Source organism: Triplophysa rosa, linkage group LG10, assembly GCF_024868665.1.
Source record: "Triplophysa rosa linkage group LG10, Trosa_1v2, whole genome shotgun sequence".
Taxonomy (NCBI): domain Eukaryota; kingdom Metazoa; phylum Chordata; class Actinopteri; order Cypriniformes; family Nemacheilidae; genus Triplophysa; species Triplophysa rosa.
This window is the reverse complement of record NC_079899.1, coordinates 4,728,689-4,744,329: the sequence shown is the minus strand read 5'-3', so window position 1 is coordinate 4,744,329 and position 15,641 is coordinate 4,728,689. Positions and strand designations below refer to the sequence as shown.

Here is a 15,641-nt window from a genome sequence, read left to right as displayed (position 1 = left end):
GATCCGCACGGGGCCATTGTTTTGCATTGGTCTTGGTGGACTATGCAACACGGTACCCCGAAGCAGTGCCGCTCCACAACATTTCCGCCAAGAGTGTTGCGGAGGCCCTGTTTCGTATCATCTCCCGGGTGGGGATCCCCCGTGAGATCCTCACAGACCAGGGCACGGCGTTCATGTCACGTACGCTACGCGAACTTTAAGAGTTGTTGGGCATTAAATCGATTCGCACCAGGTGGAACGATTTAATCGCACTTTAAAAACCATGATTCGTAAGTTCGTTCACGAGGACGCCAAGAATTGGGACAAGTGGTTGGAGCCCCTCTTATTCGCGGTGCGAGAGGTCCCCCAAGCCTCCACGGGGTTTTCCCCCTTCGAGCTCCTTTATGGGTGTAAACCCCGAGGGGTTCTAGACGTCATAAAGGAGACTTGGGAGGACGGACCATAGGAAAGTGAGAACGAAATTCAGTATGTCCTGGACCTGAGAGCAAAACTCCAGACACTGGGGCGGCTATCCCTGGAGAATTTGCTACAGGCCCAGGACAGACAAAGCCGTTTGTATAACTGGGGATCCAACCTGAGAAAATTCACACCGGGAGAGAAAGTGCTTGTATTACTCCCGACACCTAGCTCCAAATTGCTTGCAAAGTGGCAAGGACCCTTCGAGGTCACACGGCAAGTCGGGGAACTTGATTATGAGGTCGCCCGGACAGATGGGGGGGTGCACGTCAAATATACCACCTCAATCTCCTGAAAAAATGGAGTGAGGAGGAGGCAGCGATGCTGGCGACGGTGGTGTCTGCAGAGGAGGATCTCGGGCCAGAGGCAAGTGTCAAACCTCAATCTATTGCCCTGGCCCCGGGGGGAGACCACCTCTCACCCTCGCAGCTCACTGACCTGGCCCGCCTGCAAGCGGAGTTTGCCGACATGTTTTCTCCCCTCCCTGGCCGAACGAACCTCATACAGCACCATATCGAGACCGAGCCTGGGGTAGTGGTGCGTAGTAGACCCTACCGATTGCCTGAACACAAGAAAAAGGTGGTTCAGGAAGAATTAGAGACCATGTTAGATTTGGGGGTAATAGAAGAGTCCAGCAACGACTGGGCGAGCCCGATAGTTTTGGTACCCAAAAAGTCAATGCCGTGTCGAAATTCGACGCTTACCCAATGCGGGTCGACGAATTGTTGGACCGGCTGGGCTCTGCTCGTTTTTATTCGACACTGGACTTAACGAAAGGGTACTGGCAGATCCCCCTATCACCAGTATCCAAAGAAAAAACAGCCTTCACCACGCCGTTCGGATTACACCAATTCATGACCCTTCCATTCGGATTGTTTGGAGCTCCGGCCACCTTCCAGCGTCTCATGGACCGTGTCCTCAGGCCTCATGCAACATATGCCGCGGCCTATCTGGATGACATCATCATTCATAGTAATGATTGGCAGCAACATATGGAGCATCTGAGAGCGGTCCTGAGGTCGCTGAGGGAGGCTGGGCTCACGGCCAATCCGAAGAAGTGTGCGATTGGACGGGTGGAGGTCCGGTATCTGGGTTTCCACTTTGGTCATGGGCAGGTGCGTCCCCAGGTTAATAAGACTGCAGCGATTGCAGCCTGCCCGAGGCCTAAGACCAAAAAGGAGGTGAGGCAGTTCCTGGGGCTGGTGGGATATTATAGAAGGTTTGTACCTAAATATTTGGAGCTCACCACCCCGTTGACTGACCTCACTAAAAAGGAAGCGCCATATACGGTCCAGTGGACGGAGCGGTGCCAGCAGGCCTTTACCCAAGTGAAGGCTGCTTTGTGCGGCGGACCGCTCCTACACTCTCCTAACTTTTCTCTCCCTTTTGTACTGCAGACCGACGCTTCGGACAGAGGGCTGGGTGCAGTCCTGTCCCAGGTGGTGGAGGGTGAGGAATGGCCGGTAATGTACCTGAGCCGCAAGCTCTCGAAGAGGGAAGCTAGGTACAGTACCATTGAAAAGGAGTGTTTGGCTATCAGGTGGGCTGTCCTCACCCTCAGATATTACCTCCTGGTGCGGGAATTCACCCTCTGTTCGGACCATGCTCCCCTCCAATGGCTCCACCGCATGAAAGACACCAACGCGCGGATCACCCGTTGGTATCTCGCTCTACAACCTTTCATGTTCAAGGTGATCCACAGGCCAGGTGCACAGATGGCTGTGGCCAACTTCCTCTCCCGGCAAGGGGGGGGGCTGCAGGCCGGATGGCTCCCCGGCCTGAGTCGGGTGGTGGGGGTATGTAGCAGAAGGGGCGTGGTTCAGCGAAGTCTGCAGCGGGAGAGAGAGTGAAGAGACGAGCGGTGAATGAGTGCGGCAAGCGCAAATGACGAACACCTGTGTCTTGTTCTAGCGATTGGCGTTGGGAGGCTTAAATACCAGCGAGGCAGCATTCAGAGTTGAGTGAGACCTGAGCTACGACTGGCAGCTTGAACCACGCCGAGCCGAGGAAGCCGTCAACCAAACGGAGGAATCTCGGAGCCGAAAGAGAAAGTGTATATTAACTAATAGTGTTTGAATGTGAGCGTGTACAGCGCTATAAAGGACTTTTGAGAAGCAAAATAAAGACTGTCAGTGGTAGCTATACCCCGATTCCAGCCTCTTCCTTCCTGTTACGTCTCGATCTTACTACAATAAACACGGTGCTTGTTCACTTCTTGAATCAATGTTTGCTGTTTGGGGGAGAAGTTTCACGGGCGTCGAGGGTTCTGGTCTTTTTATATTATTTGACTAAAACTATTAACACTTTGAAGTATTATTTTTACAGTATTTACAGTAGAGTACCTTCAAAACACTGGTAAAACAGGCTTAGGCCATGTTCAGACAAGAAAAAGTTGACAAAGGTGCCTTTTTAGTAAAAAAACACAAATTTCAGCAGACCGCCATGACGTCGGAGGCACGAAGGCAGCCCAGAGAAACAGAGACAGCGTAACAGAAGTAAATTTGAATTAGAAACAGAGTAGCCTACGTCTTGCAATAACTAATCTCATATTTAAAAAGTACAATACTTATTTATCGCAATCAGAAGTTGCTGAAAGTGAAATTTAAACTTACATTTATACAAAACTATCCTCCAACGGGCATTTCGGCCGCTATTTTATTTTTTCGAGCTTGAGCCTTCTCGACCAATCACGTTCCTCGCATGTTGTTATGGAAACGACAGGTCTCTATCATTGGTTTGCTGTGAAAAGCTGTGTTTTTTTTTTCAGAAAAGTTGAACTTTTTTTCAACCTCAAAAGACGCTCTGAGATATTTGGAAGAATGTCAGTAACTAGACCGATCTCATCCCCCATTGACTCCCATAGTATTTATTTTCCCAACCATGGCAGTAAATAGGGGATGAGATCTGTTCCAAGATAGCACAGGTACATCTGTAAAATGTCTGCTAAAGATCTGGAGATCTGGAAAACATCTGCTGTGTAAACACATCTGCTAAACATCTTAGAAAGAGCTGTTGTACATCCATTCTAAATCATACACATCTTACAGACATCTTCTAGAGTTCTATATGACATCTGACAGCAGACGTTTCAGAGATGTAGGGCAGATGAGCAAACAGCATCTGCCAGATGTCTTGCAGATTAAAATGCAGACATCAAATAGATGTCTGCCAGATGTACGTGTGCTATCAGGGTTTGGTTACTGACATTCTTCCAAATATCTTTTGTTGTGTTCAACAGAACAAAAACATTTACACAGGTTTGGAATAATCTGAGGGTGAGTAAATGATGACAGAATTTTCATTTTTGGGTGAAATATCCCTTTAAGGTTACAGTAAACTTTATTCACTTAAATTTCTAATCCCAGACTTGTTAATGGGTGCAACTAAAATATTTTAAAACTTTTAAACATTAGAATAGTCTTTTCTGTTCGGTTTCTTTTCAAAATAGCATCATGGCATTTGCTGCGTTATCAATTACAGAAGCATCCGTATTGATACGTATGATTGATTGATTGATTACGTATCAGCAAGGAATGCATCGCGATATAAAAATGTAAAGCCTTGTTCCATGTGCCCCTTTTATACTTTGAGCACCTGCCCCTTAAAAGGTCTCTGTACGGCCCTGGTGTGCAAATAAAGAAACTTCCAGCAGTAGTCAACCCGACCCCGACCTCTTCCTTCCTGACTCTAGTGAACTTGTTACAATATTACATTGACATGTTTAGGCAGGCTTTCATGTAATTTTGATTTCTATTTGTTGCTTAGACTGTACTGGCCTTTACTGTGCTTATTGATTTATTGACTTTGCAAGGTGTCCTTGAGTGTCATGAAAGGTCCTGAAAAACATTTCACATTTGTGGTTCTATATACTGGTTTATGCAACAGTGCGCAGATGTGTTATGTTGCCAGCTGGGTGTTGTGGGCCGCTCCTGACGAAGAAGTCCAGGGCCACAGGTCTATGTTAAATTTATTTTGAAATCTACTCGACTTCATTTTTGTATTCAACAGGGGCTAGCATAAGGGGGCTGTGCCTCAAGCAAAACAATACTGGTAATTTTGAAAGGGGGGATATTAAATGAGGGTGTAGGAAGCGATTTCGGACACAGCCTTTCCTTTTCAACTACAACTATGTCAATGCATCAAATGATTCTGTGCTCCCTTCAGTTGGCCTTTGTTATTCTAATGAAATGTAATTAATTTCTCTCAGTGTTTGTTATGTGTTTATATTAACGAAATCTAAAATTATCTGACTCCTTTATTATTAGTAATGCATTTTTTCTTACCATGTGTCCCTCTCTTGCCGTCACATAACACACACGTCCACCACTAAAAAATGATCCATTAAGCGATCCAAATGATGAAAGTGCTGCAGCAACAGACATCACCCAGCCCCATCCTCCTAATACTTTATTCCTTTCACAGAAACAGAGTACATTCACAATGAAAATATAAAAACAAATGTCTGTTCAAATCTGAACAGAAATAATGCATTTATGAATGGTACCAACAAGCAATGTTTTTTACAAAAAAGTTGATATCTTACCCCCAAGTAACAGCCACTGCACTAGAGGATGTCATCTCTGTTGGTGTCATGACAATGAGATAACTGATGTTGACCAATAGGTAGAGAATGGTTACCATGGGAATAGCAATCATTAGTGCCCTTGGCAGGTTAACCTTAAAGAAAGCAGTCACTTTATGAATAAGATTATTGTGGTAGTAAACTATTACATTCAGCAGTTGTTCATTTAGTGAAATATTAGCATTAATCACCTTAATCATATGGCATAATGATATCACCTTGATTTCATAACCTCACTTCCAGTATGTCAAGCATACCATGCATGTACAGTACAGTATTCATAACATTGCAGATGTAGAAGATGTGAACTTTATCTTACCTCCGGCCTTTTTACCTCCTCAATTACACAGTTTAAGTTAACCCATCCAGAATATGACCATAGACATTGATACAATGCCATTCCAACGGGACTGATATTAAGTTTTGTGCCTGCAAAGGCACTCTCCACATTGTTGAGGCTGACACAGTTTCCTTGTGCGAGTGTCACTATCCCACCAATGACTATTACCATTAGACCTACAAGTTTGGCTACCAAAAAAAACCTCTGAATAACCAGAGCAAATCTTACATTTAGAACGTTGACAGTGGCAACCACCAAGATGCACGATGCAGCTATACACTTTATTACCAGAGTGGGAGGTGTACAGCCTGGGTAAAATGGTGCCAAAGCATACTTGGCCAAGCTTAAGGCAATAGCTGTAATCCCAAATGGCTTAGTCACAAACAGGATTGTAAATGCCACAAAAAATGCAGGACAAGGTCCATAGATACGCAGGATGTATACATAGTTCCCTCCAGATTCTTTAATGATCGTGCCCATCTCAGCATATGAGAACGCAGCACACAGGCACACTATTCCACACACTGCCCATATGACCAAACTTGCCCCAGAACTCCCAACGTATACCAGTACAAACTGCGGAGACATAAAAATTCCTGAACCTATCATAATGCCTGCAACCATAGATACGGCGCTGAAAAGCCCCAGCTCACGCCTCAGATTCAGCTTTTCAGTTCCTGCTAATTTCATGGTGTCGAAGCGTTGGAGAAAACTGTTGTGTCTGAGATCTTTCATTTAAAAGAAGATGAAATGAAGAAACGGAAATTCTTTGAGTTCAAAGTTCTTGTTTAATATTAACTTTCCTCACAAGAAAAGGTCTTATGACATAGACCAGGGGTCACCAACTAGCGGACTCCGGTCCGAATGCGGATCTCAAAGCCTTTTGACATAATAAATAAATGAATGCCTAACGTTATATTCTAATGCAATCAAATTTATACCAGACACATCAAGGTCCGCTCAGTAGCAGTTTGGGTCCTACATCGCCACGGACAGTTAACATAAGCGCACTGTTCTTTTTAAAAGTTAGAAAAGTTGACGCTGAAAACCATGTTTTCCGAGATGAATGGGGTAGAGAGATTTGCATTTATTCTTCCTGCATCGACATGCACGAAACCTGTTTGTCTCATTTGCTCGGAGTCTGTTGCGGTTGTCAAAATTGGAAACCTTAAACAGCATTATGAAACTAGACATAGACACTTTGAAGAAACTTACCCGCAGCAGTCCGAGGTAAGGACACGGAAAATATATTAGCTCAAAGTTCAGTAGTAGCGATCTACACGGGTCCTTCCTCCCTCACTTACCGCCCAACAACGAGCATATAAATGTTCCCTAAGAATACAGTTGATCTTAGGAAAACAGAACAAGCCCTTTACTGATGGGAAAATAGTAAAAGAGTGCATGGAGGCTTCGTGTGAAACACTTTTAAAAGGAAAATAAAGACATGAACTAAAAGAAAATATTAAACAACCCCCCCTTTCAGCTGCAGCAGCCACAAGAAGAGCTGAAATGTTATCAGAGGATGATCAGTCACAACTTGATGCTGCTAATTTATTTGTTAATCTCAGTTTAGCAGAAAACAACACTTTAGTTTTCTTTTAAAGTTGTTAATGATGAAATTAATGTATGTTCAGTGCAGGTTTAGAGATTAGGGCATTTTGCACATTTTCCTTCATTATATTGTTGTCAGACATTGTTATGCCATCGTACAGATATGAAAAACCATCTATTCATATTTTTAGGTATTTAATTGTCCGGACCTCGGCTGGTAAGGAGGGTTCGTTTACTGGACCTCAAGCAATTTTAGTTGAAGACTCCTGACATAGACGTTTCTATGGCTGAACAATACCTTTAACAAAAAAAATATTATATTCTTGCACATGTGGTGTGATAAATAATATTGTAACGTGTAACCTCTTTAATCAGCAAGACATACTCTTAACAACAAGACAACATATAACGATACATTTTATTGTAGGACAGTTGTGTCTATAAAATATTCACAGAGTATCATGTCTCTGTAATCATTACTCTATGATTGCAACACATTCTGCAGTAGTTTTCAAGTTTTTAAGTGATACAATACATAAATCTGATACAGATGCTGAAGTCTGATACAACTTAAACTACATTGTTGTTAATGTGTTTATTTTTATGACCTGTAGTGGTGACCAATTGTCATGGGTTTGATTGTGTGCGTGCATGTATTTGCACTGAGCTTCACACATTAGACAAGAAGTCAATCTTTTTGATGAATCTTTGGACTCTCACATTAAATATTGTATACTGATTTAGGATTAAACTTTAACGTTAGATCAAGAAAACGACTAAGTAATCTTTTATTTTCCATTTAATGTCAGGAATGAGACAGTCAAGGGAGCAAGGAAGAGACGTGACAAAGACTAGACAAGACTGGGCCGTCACTACCAAGGTGATCACAGTATTTAGGCATGCTTGGGTGTACTCAAAACAACAATGGTGGCTTACAGGACTGTTTTAGGTGCAGGTCCATAGTATTTCCTTACAAAGTGACATGTGAAGACATGTAAAGACTTTTTGGAAATAGATGAAGATCTTTTGCTCAGATAAGATGGAAACGAGTGAGTCTGACAAAGTTTCTATATGATGATGAGTTTCCAAGGTCTGGTAATCAAGTGAAATGGTATGAGTTCAATAAAAACAAATCCACAATGATAATTTACATTGTAAATCTGAATAAAAAAGGTAATATGAAGTGCCCTACCTCATTTTACCAGCTAAAGACTGGTAATCACGGAATGTGTCTAACTTCTGCTGTGAGAAAATCACATAGCTTTGCGAAAGAGGCAAAACATAACAAACCACATGACTTGAAATTCATGTTTCAGTAGGGGGTGGGGGGGTGGGTGATGTACAGTTTCTTCATAATATATATATTTTTACAAATATTGACAAGGTGTTTAGATTTTGTAAAATGCATCATGGATACTAATAGAACAGCAAATAATAACAACTAAGCAAATGAAATAAAAAAATATGTTTAAGGAACTCCAAATAAACATTTCTCTATAATAAAACACAAACACATTGTGACCACACACTGTGGTTAGAAGAAACAGATAAGTAGAATTGGCGATGAAAGCTAGTTTTATAGAAAAGTGCTGCACAAGAATTTGTGGATTCTGTGAACAGTTAAGTCCTTGGTAAAGTCCAGCCCATCTCCTTGGCTGTGTTTCCTGAAACCTTAAAGCAACACTAGAGAGTTTTTCGACCTTAAAATAATCTCTCTAAAATTATTTTAGTGGTAAGACAGCTCTTAACTGCACAAATTTTACTGCCTCTGCTACCTAAGCAGCCCTCTATCGACTGAAATCACACTTGTAACTTTGGTGTGCGGGTAGGTTTACCAGCCGCGCCCATCACCTGCTTTATGGCATACATCACGTTTTACTCGTAGCCTGTGTGAAGTTAGCCAACAGCTAACAATAAGACGAAACGATCTAGTTCAACGCAAGTCTCCAAACCATCACCATGGCAGAGCCAGCAAAAAAAACAAAGAGGAAAAGAGAGAGAGTGAGTGATTGGACACAACCCTGAAAACAAATCAATATCTGACAGACTTACACTCGGTGGCGCGATCTGCAAGAGGCAACGTGTTGCAAAATGGATGGAGACCTAACGTTAGCCTTCCTGCTGTGCTCAGGTTGTTTATTGGCGCACTATCGTTACTGGCTCACAATTTATAACTCTAAGGTAGCCTAGAGATAATGTAATGTTGCCAGGTCTCAATAGCTTATCTAGCATGATTGTGCCTCGTCACAAATTTAGTGTTATGCTTGTAAACGATGACTACCAAACCACAATAAATATTTTTGGTCAAAAGTTGCTGATTCCTCAGTTCATGCACGTAGACTAATGTTATCGGTATCTATAGTTACTATGCTAGGCATTATTCCCATAGCGAGTTGAGTGTAAGTTAGTGATTGCACCTATTACACAAAGCACAACGCCTGGATGCGAGTGTGTTTCCGAATATATAACAGAAAATTATTTTTGTTGGTTACTAAACACATTCACGTCCATGTGTTGTGTTCTGGGTGACTGCAAATGTAATATGTAGCTAACATTAGCACGTTAGCTGCTATGTGGCTAGCACGCTATGCGCGAATGGCTAACAACCAGCTGCTACCTCAAAATCTAGTTTGAGTGTTTAGTATAGCCCAGTAGTATACCCCGCGGGAGCCAAAAGAGCGCTTTAGTACATGCACAGTTTTTTACTTCCCCCCGTCTTGCACACCAGGTAAGTACGTATGTAACCACAGTTCCCTGATGGAGGGAACCAGACGTTGTGTCCTCCATGCCACAACGTCTCGTTCCCTCCATCAGTTAACTAAGGTTACATACGTACTTACCTGGTGTGCAAGACGTGGGCAGACACCGGTTCTACACAAAGTTTGTAGAACCTTGCGAATGTATTGGGCGTAGCCCAACCCACAGCTCTGCAGATGTCTGCCAGAGAGGCGCCCTGAGCCAGTGCCCACGAGGAGGCTACACCCTGGGTGGAGTGAGCTCTCACTGCCAGTGGGCACGGGAGATCTTGGGATCGGTACGTCAATGAGATGGCATCCACGATCTAGTGCGCCAATCTCTGTTTGGAGACAGCTCTCCCCTTCTGCTGTCCTCCAAAACAGACAAAGAGCTGCTCAGAGCTTCTGAAGCTCTGCTTGCGGTCCAAGTAGAGGCGCAGGGCGTGTACTGGGCACAACACAGAAGGGGTTGGGGCTTCCTTCCCAGAGGGGAGCGCCTGCAAGTTCACCACCTGGTCCCTGAAGGGAGTGGTGGGAACTTTGGGCACGTAGTCAGGCCGGGGTCTCAGCACCACGTGGGAGTTGCCCGGCCCAAACTCTAGGCACTCCTTGGACACAGAGAGTGCATGCAGATCCCCTACCCTCTTGACGGAAGTGAGCGCCACTAGGAGAACCGTCTTCATCATGAGATGAGGTAGAGTGGCTTCCCCTAGGGGCTCAAACGGGGCCCTTCCCAGGCCCACAAGAACCACATTAAGGTTCCAAGAGGGTACGGAGCACGGTCGGGGAGGATTCACCCTCCTCGCGCCCCTCAGGAATCTGATGACCAGGTCGTGCTGCCCGAGAGACTTACCTGCCACAAGAGTGCGATGTGCAACAATGGCGGTGACATATACCTTGAGCGTGGAGGGAGAGAGGTTCCCCATGGGAAGAACACCAAGACAAGAAGAGGCGCCACTTGTAGGTGTACAGTCACCTAGTGGCTAGGGCTCTTGCCTGAGTGATCGTACTCACAACTGTGGGAGGCAGGTCAATCAGGATCTCCTCGTCCCATCCAGGAGCCAGAAGTGGAGGTTCCAGAGGTCTGGTCTCGGGTGCCAGACCGTGCCCTTCCCCTGAGAAAGGAGGTCCTTCATCAGGGGAATCGGCCAGGGGGGAGTTGTCGTCAGAAGCATTAGCTCTGAGATCCAAGTCTGGTTGGGCCAGTAGGGCGCAACCAACAGGACTTGATGCTTCTCTTCCCTGACCTGTGCAAGGAGGCTCACTGGAGGGAAGGCGTACTTACGCTTGTTCCGCGGCCAGCTGTGCGCAAAGGCATCCGTGCCGAGGGGGGCCTCGGTCAGGGAGTACCAAAGCGGACAATGGGAGATGTCCAGCCCAAACTGCTCCCAAATGAGCTGGACGGCATGGGGATGGAGCAGCCGCCACCTTCCAAGCAACTCCTGGCAATTGATATGCCACTGCAGACGGGTCCTGTCCAGCGCCCCGACACTGCATGCCCAGCCGAGCAGGGAGGCGTCTGTCATCACCACGACACGCCTCGAGACCTGCCCGATCGGGACTCCAGCCTGGAAAAGGACATGTCTGTCCAAGAGGCTAGGGTGCGATGGCAGTGAGACGTGATGGGAATACACCTTGTGCCGGTGTGTCACGCTCTCCAAGAAACTCGACTCTGAAGCCAATGCCAGACCCCGAAAAACCCCGAAGACATCTAGGCTAGAGGGACAGGCTCGATTGCCCCCTTCGCCAGAAGGGTAGCAGGTGGCAACCTCGGCCCGAAGCACGGGAGCATTCTGGCTTTGCACAGAGGTAAACAGAATGCCCCGAAACTTGGGCGGGGGCCAGGCGAACTGGATCGTGTAGCCAAGACGGATCGTCCTCACTAGCCACTGTGACGCGTTGGGGAGCTGTGACCAGGCCCCCAGATATCGTGACAGAGGAACTAGTGGGGAGATCTGCAACATCGTCCCTGTGAGGGGAGGTTCTGTGGCTTGCAGCACGGCTGTCTCGCCAGGGACAGAGCCCTGGGGAGACGAGCGGGTCTGCTGATTTACCTGCCTTAAGTCTTCACTGCACGACGCACCATCGAGTGGAGAGTGCTGAGGGCTCCGGGATTGGCATGACGTAACCCGGCTTGAGGTGGGACGTGGCAGGGACCGTCCCAGTGCAGCTCGACAGTGGTGGTGTGGCTGGGGCTGCGCCAGAGTGGAACTGGGGCGGAACGCGGCTTGCCACCGCCCTCCGTATCTAGGTACCAAGAATCCAACCGTGAGCGCTGCGGGGAAGGCAGTGCAGTGCACTGCAACCCAAGGCTCGAGGCGGACCGGGCGTAGCCAGGAGCTCCAGGGAATCCTCAGCGTCTGATGCCAGAAAGTTGCCATCCGATGCCATGACAGACACCTCGTCCTCTGTACGCTGATGCGTTGATCCACTATGGGACGGTCTACTGCCGCCCATCAGAGACAGGTTAGGTGAGCGTGACGGGGCCTGGACGGTCCGTAGCATTTTCTGCATGTCCATGGGAACCCCCATATCACCACCGCCGCTCGCCGTGGCAGACGGCTTGGCAGCCGCCGCAGAACGGGAAGCAGACGATGTTGTGGCTGGGTCCAAAAAGAACACAGCCAACCGTGATCGCAATACCTTGATTGACATGTGCTCACAGTGCGGACATGCCGTATCCACGAATGCTACTTCAGCATGTTGGAGACCCAGACATGTGATGCAGGTATCGTGCCTGTCAGGCTCGAGGATGAGCCGGCCACATCCAAGATTACAGTGGCGAGACATGCCTGGCGGCAAGTGCACGCTGTGAGAACTTTAGCTCTTTTAGGCAAATTTGCTTTAGTAGACACCCTCGGCTCGCTATCGAAACTCCCAGGGGAAATCGCACACACCAGGACGAATCCACTGATCTGCATCGTAGAATCCAGTAGATAAACAAGAGATAATGTGCTCAGCATTTAAGCTTAGCAGGTTCCAAAGAACAAAAGGTGAATGAATGGGCACGCCATCTTCCTTTTTATACCCGTATGTAAGGGGCGGAGACTGGCATGCCATACCATTCGCCAAGTTCAGTGGCCTTTTAAAAGTACAATCAGAGATGATAGGTTCTCCAAACCCCATTCTGTCGGTTCGACACAACATCGAAAGACCGACAGAAAGGGAACTGTGCTTTTGCTTTGGTACACTATGCAGTATTTCTATCATTACATTATTTAAATGCATCATGAAATGCGTAGTTTATTACAAGGTATCTTGTCTCTTTTTACTGGAGCATTCAGTAAAAAGGAGTCGATTTTTTTAAGCATTGATTGAACAATTGACAATTCTGAATTAGCTTGCGAATCAGTGTATGAACAGAATTGTCTGAGGCGAATTTGTTTGCCAGTGATTATGAAGATTCGCCACGTGAGACGTGACCTGGGGCCTGTACCATGAATGTAGCTGAACAAACTCAGGGTTACAGGATTAGTTCTGGGTTGACAAAACCAAACCAACGTGATCAAGCTTTGTTGGTACCATGAAGCAGCTCATGGAGTTTCTTTGTCGGACGGGTCCGGCTGGAAGGACATCGGAAGGCCAGATGGGACCGGCTGGAAGGACATCGGAAGGCCGGACGGGACCGGCTGGAAAGCAGGCTCTGGCGGCTGGGCAACAAGCTCGGAAAAGTCCAGCAGCAGCAGCTGGTCCACACCAGGCTGAGCTCGGGGTTTGAGCCACTGGAGGACTCGTGAACTGGTGGGCCGGGTAAGCCGGGCGTGGAATAGTCCATAAAGTCTATTAAATTTTGTCCCGTTTGGCCTTCCATATATCCGGGAGGGCGTTGGGTTGTGGAGGAGTGTTGGGTGGTGGATTCTGGTGGCTGGGCAGCGGGCTCTGGCGGCTGGGGCGTTGTGGAGGAGTGCGGAATGGATATGGGGCGAGCCGGAGCTAATTCCCCGCTATTGACTGGTTCTGAATGACGATCGCTCAAGTCCTCATCAGCTCTCCCGAAGCAGAATGCAGAGCCCATGGCTTGGAGGACTCGATTAATGAAGTCCTCCAGCGGAAAGTCATCTGCATCGGGAAGCAGAATAAGGACAAGCAGATCATCATCCAGGCCAGTCAGAAATAAGCGGTTTAAAAATGAATCACTCCAACTCACCCGATAGCACAAATCCGCGAACTCCTCCACGTAGCTCTCCAGCGGCCGGCCATCCTGCCTTAGATCCAGCAGGGAAGCCTCTGAAGAGCAGATATATTCCATTTCTGGAGGTTGTTTCTTCTGTTAGGGTTGCGGTAGATGAAAGAGAGGAGGTATCCACAATGCAAATATAATTTAATAAAGGAAACAGACTACAGGCAAACAAACGATAAAGCAGTTACAACACAATGTAGAAAGCAAGGTGAGAAACGACAAAGACCAAAGGAAAAGGCAGGATATAAATAATGTCCACGTGATGATCATGATGACAAACAGGTGCGATTGAAATAAACGAGCAACAGGTGAGGGAGCATGGAGAAAATCAAGTCCTTGAGTAAAAACGAGGAAAACTGAATAGGTGACAAACATGAATGTGATACATGTACATTTGCTCGCAGCTGATTGGTTCAGTTTCGGTGTAATATCGCTAATCTAGATCATAACCTGCTCTGGAGCAGGTTAGCTCTGCAGTGTAAGTTACCATGGCGATGAACACAGATTAAAGCAGAGTTATTTTCATGGTACTTAAAACTCAGGGTTGGCACAAACTAATCCTAAACTTACCTGGCTAGCCACCTAAACCAGCTTCATGGTACAGGCCCCTGTTCTACGTTTTATTAGATGCTAGCTCTTGCAGAAACAAACAATTGAAAATCAGTTCAAATGAAGAAAGAAAGCCTGTCAATGGGGTCTGATTCACTGTAAATCGTATGTTCAGGTGCAAGCGTTGGTGTTTGTTTTGTGTTGAGCACATGGCTGCTGTTTTGACAGCTGGCCAAGTGTTCTTTTGTCAGCATGGTGTATGATCCTGCCCTCTTGTTATGCTACTTATTTTTCTGTTATTGTTTCAATTCTCTGCACCTGCACCTTGTTCTTTCTCTTTGTTAGCTCTCCTATTTAGTCCTGTGTTCTCCGTCTTGTGCCAGAGAGTTGAGTGTTCTAATAAAACTTATTTAAAGGGATACTTCATCCAAAAATGAAAATTCTGTCAAGAATTACTCATCCTCATGTTGTTCCAAATCTGTATAAATTGATTTATTTGTTTGAACACAAAGAACGATATTTGAAAGAATGTTAGCAACTGATAATTCTGGGGCATCATTATGACAGTTAACAGCAACTAGAGCGCTCGCGCTATAATCCTTGACTGACAGGACAACTGTTTTGGTGGTTACCTAGAAACATGGGGAAAAAATGCTGCGCGCTACTCAAAAAGTCAACCAAAAGAGCAGCGTGCAGCGTTTTTTTATGTTCCTAGGCAGTGTTGGGAGTAATGCATTACAAAAGAAATGTATTACAGTAATGTATTACTTTTTGCTGTAACGCAGTAGTGTAAGGCATTACTAATCATTTTTCAGTAATATTTTACTCTGTACATGTTCAGTAACACTTGCGTTACAACAAACCTTTTGTCCGCGAGAGATTAACAAATCAAAAATCCCGCAAGTAAGTTCGATTTCCTGTTTGTGAATGGACGCGAGTGGTGTCATTCATCTCCCTCTGGCTGGTGGAACTTTGTATTTTGTATTGTAACGCGGCATGATTTCAGCCTCTGAGCTCGAGGTCCGAGGCTATTAGCCCCTAGCGCCAGTGTTGCCAGAGTCGCGGTTCCCTTTCTGTCGGTCTCTCAACGTTATCCTATCAACTTCTGACTAGTTTAGAAAAGGCCAATGAAATTGGCGAATGAAGTTTTCATGCCGGACTCCGCCCCCGGATATCCGGGTATAAAAGGGAGACGGCGTGCTGCATTCATTCACCTTTTGTTCTTCGGATCCTTCACACATGATCGAC

The 15,641-nt window shown here is 46.0% G+C and overlaps 1 protein-coding gene across 1 annotated transcript in view; it reads right to left on the bottom strand.

The window, feature by feature from the left end:
- The window catches only part of zmp:0000001267 (b(0,+)-type amino acid transporter 1), a 30,893-nt gene extending 24,825 nt beyond the window's left edge, over nucleotides 1-6,068 (bottom strand). The window contains exons 1-3 of the mRNA XM_057344039.1: nucleotides 5,358-6,068; nucleotides 5,000-5,133; nucleotides 4,740-4,869 (exon numbers count right to left, since the gene is read on the bottom strand). Coding sequence (XP_057200022.1) covers nucleotides 4,740-4,869; nucleotides 5,000-5,133; nucleotides 5,358-6,068 — 975 coding nt within the window. The remainder of the gene's footprint in view (nucleotides 1-4,739; nucleotides 4,870-4,999; nucleotides 5,134-5,357) is intronic.
- Between the last annotated feature and the right edge of the window lie 9,573 nt (nucleotides 6,069-15,641).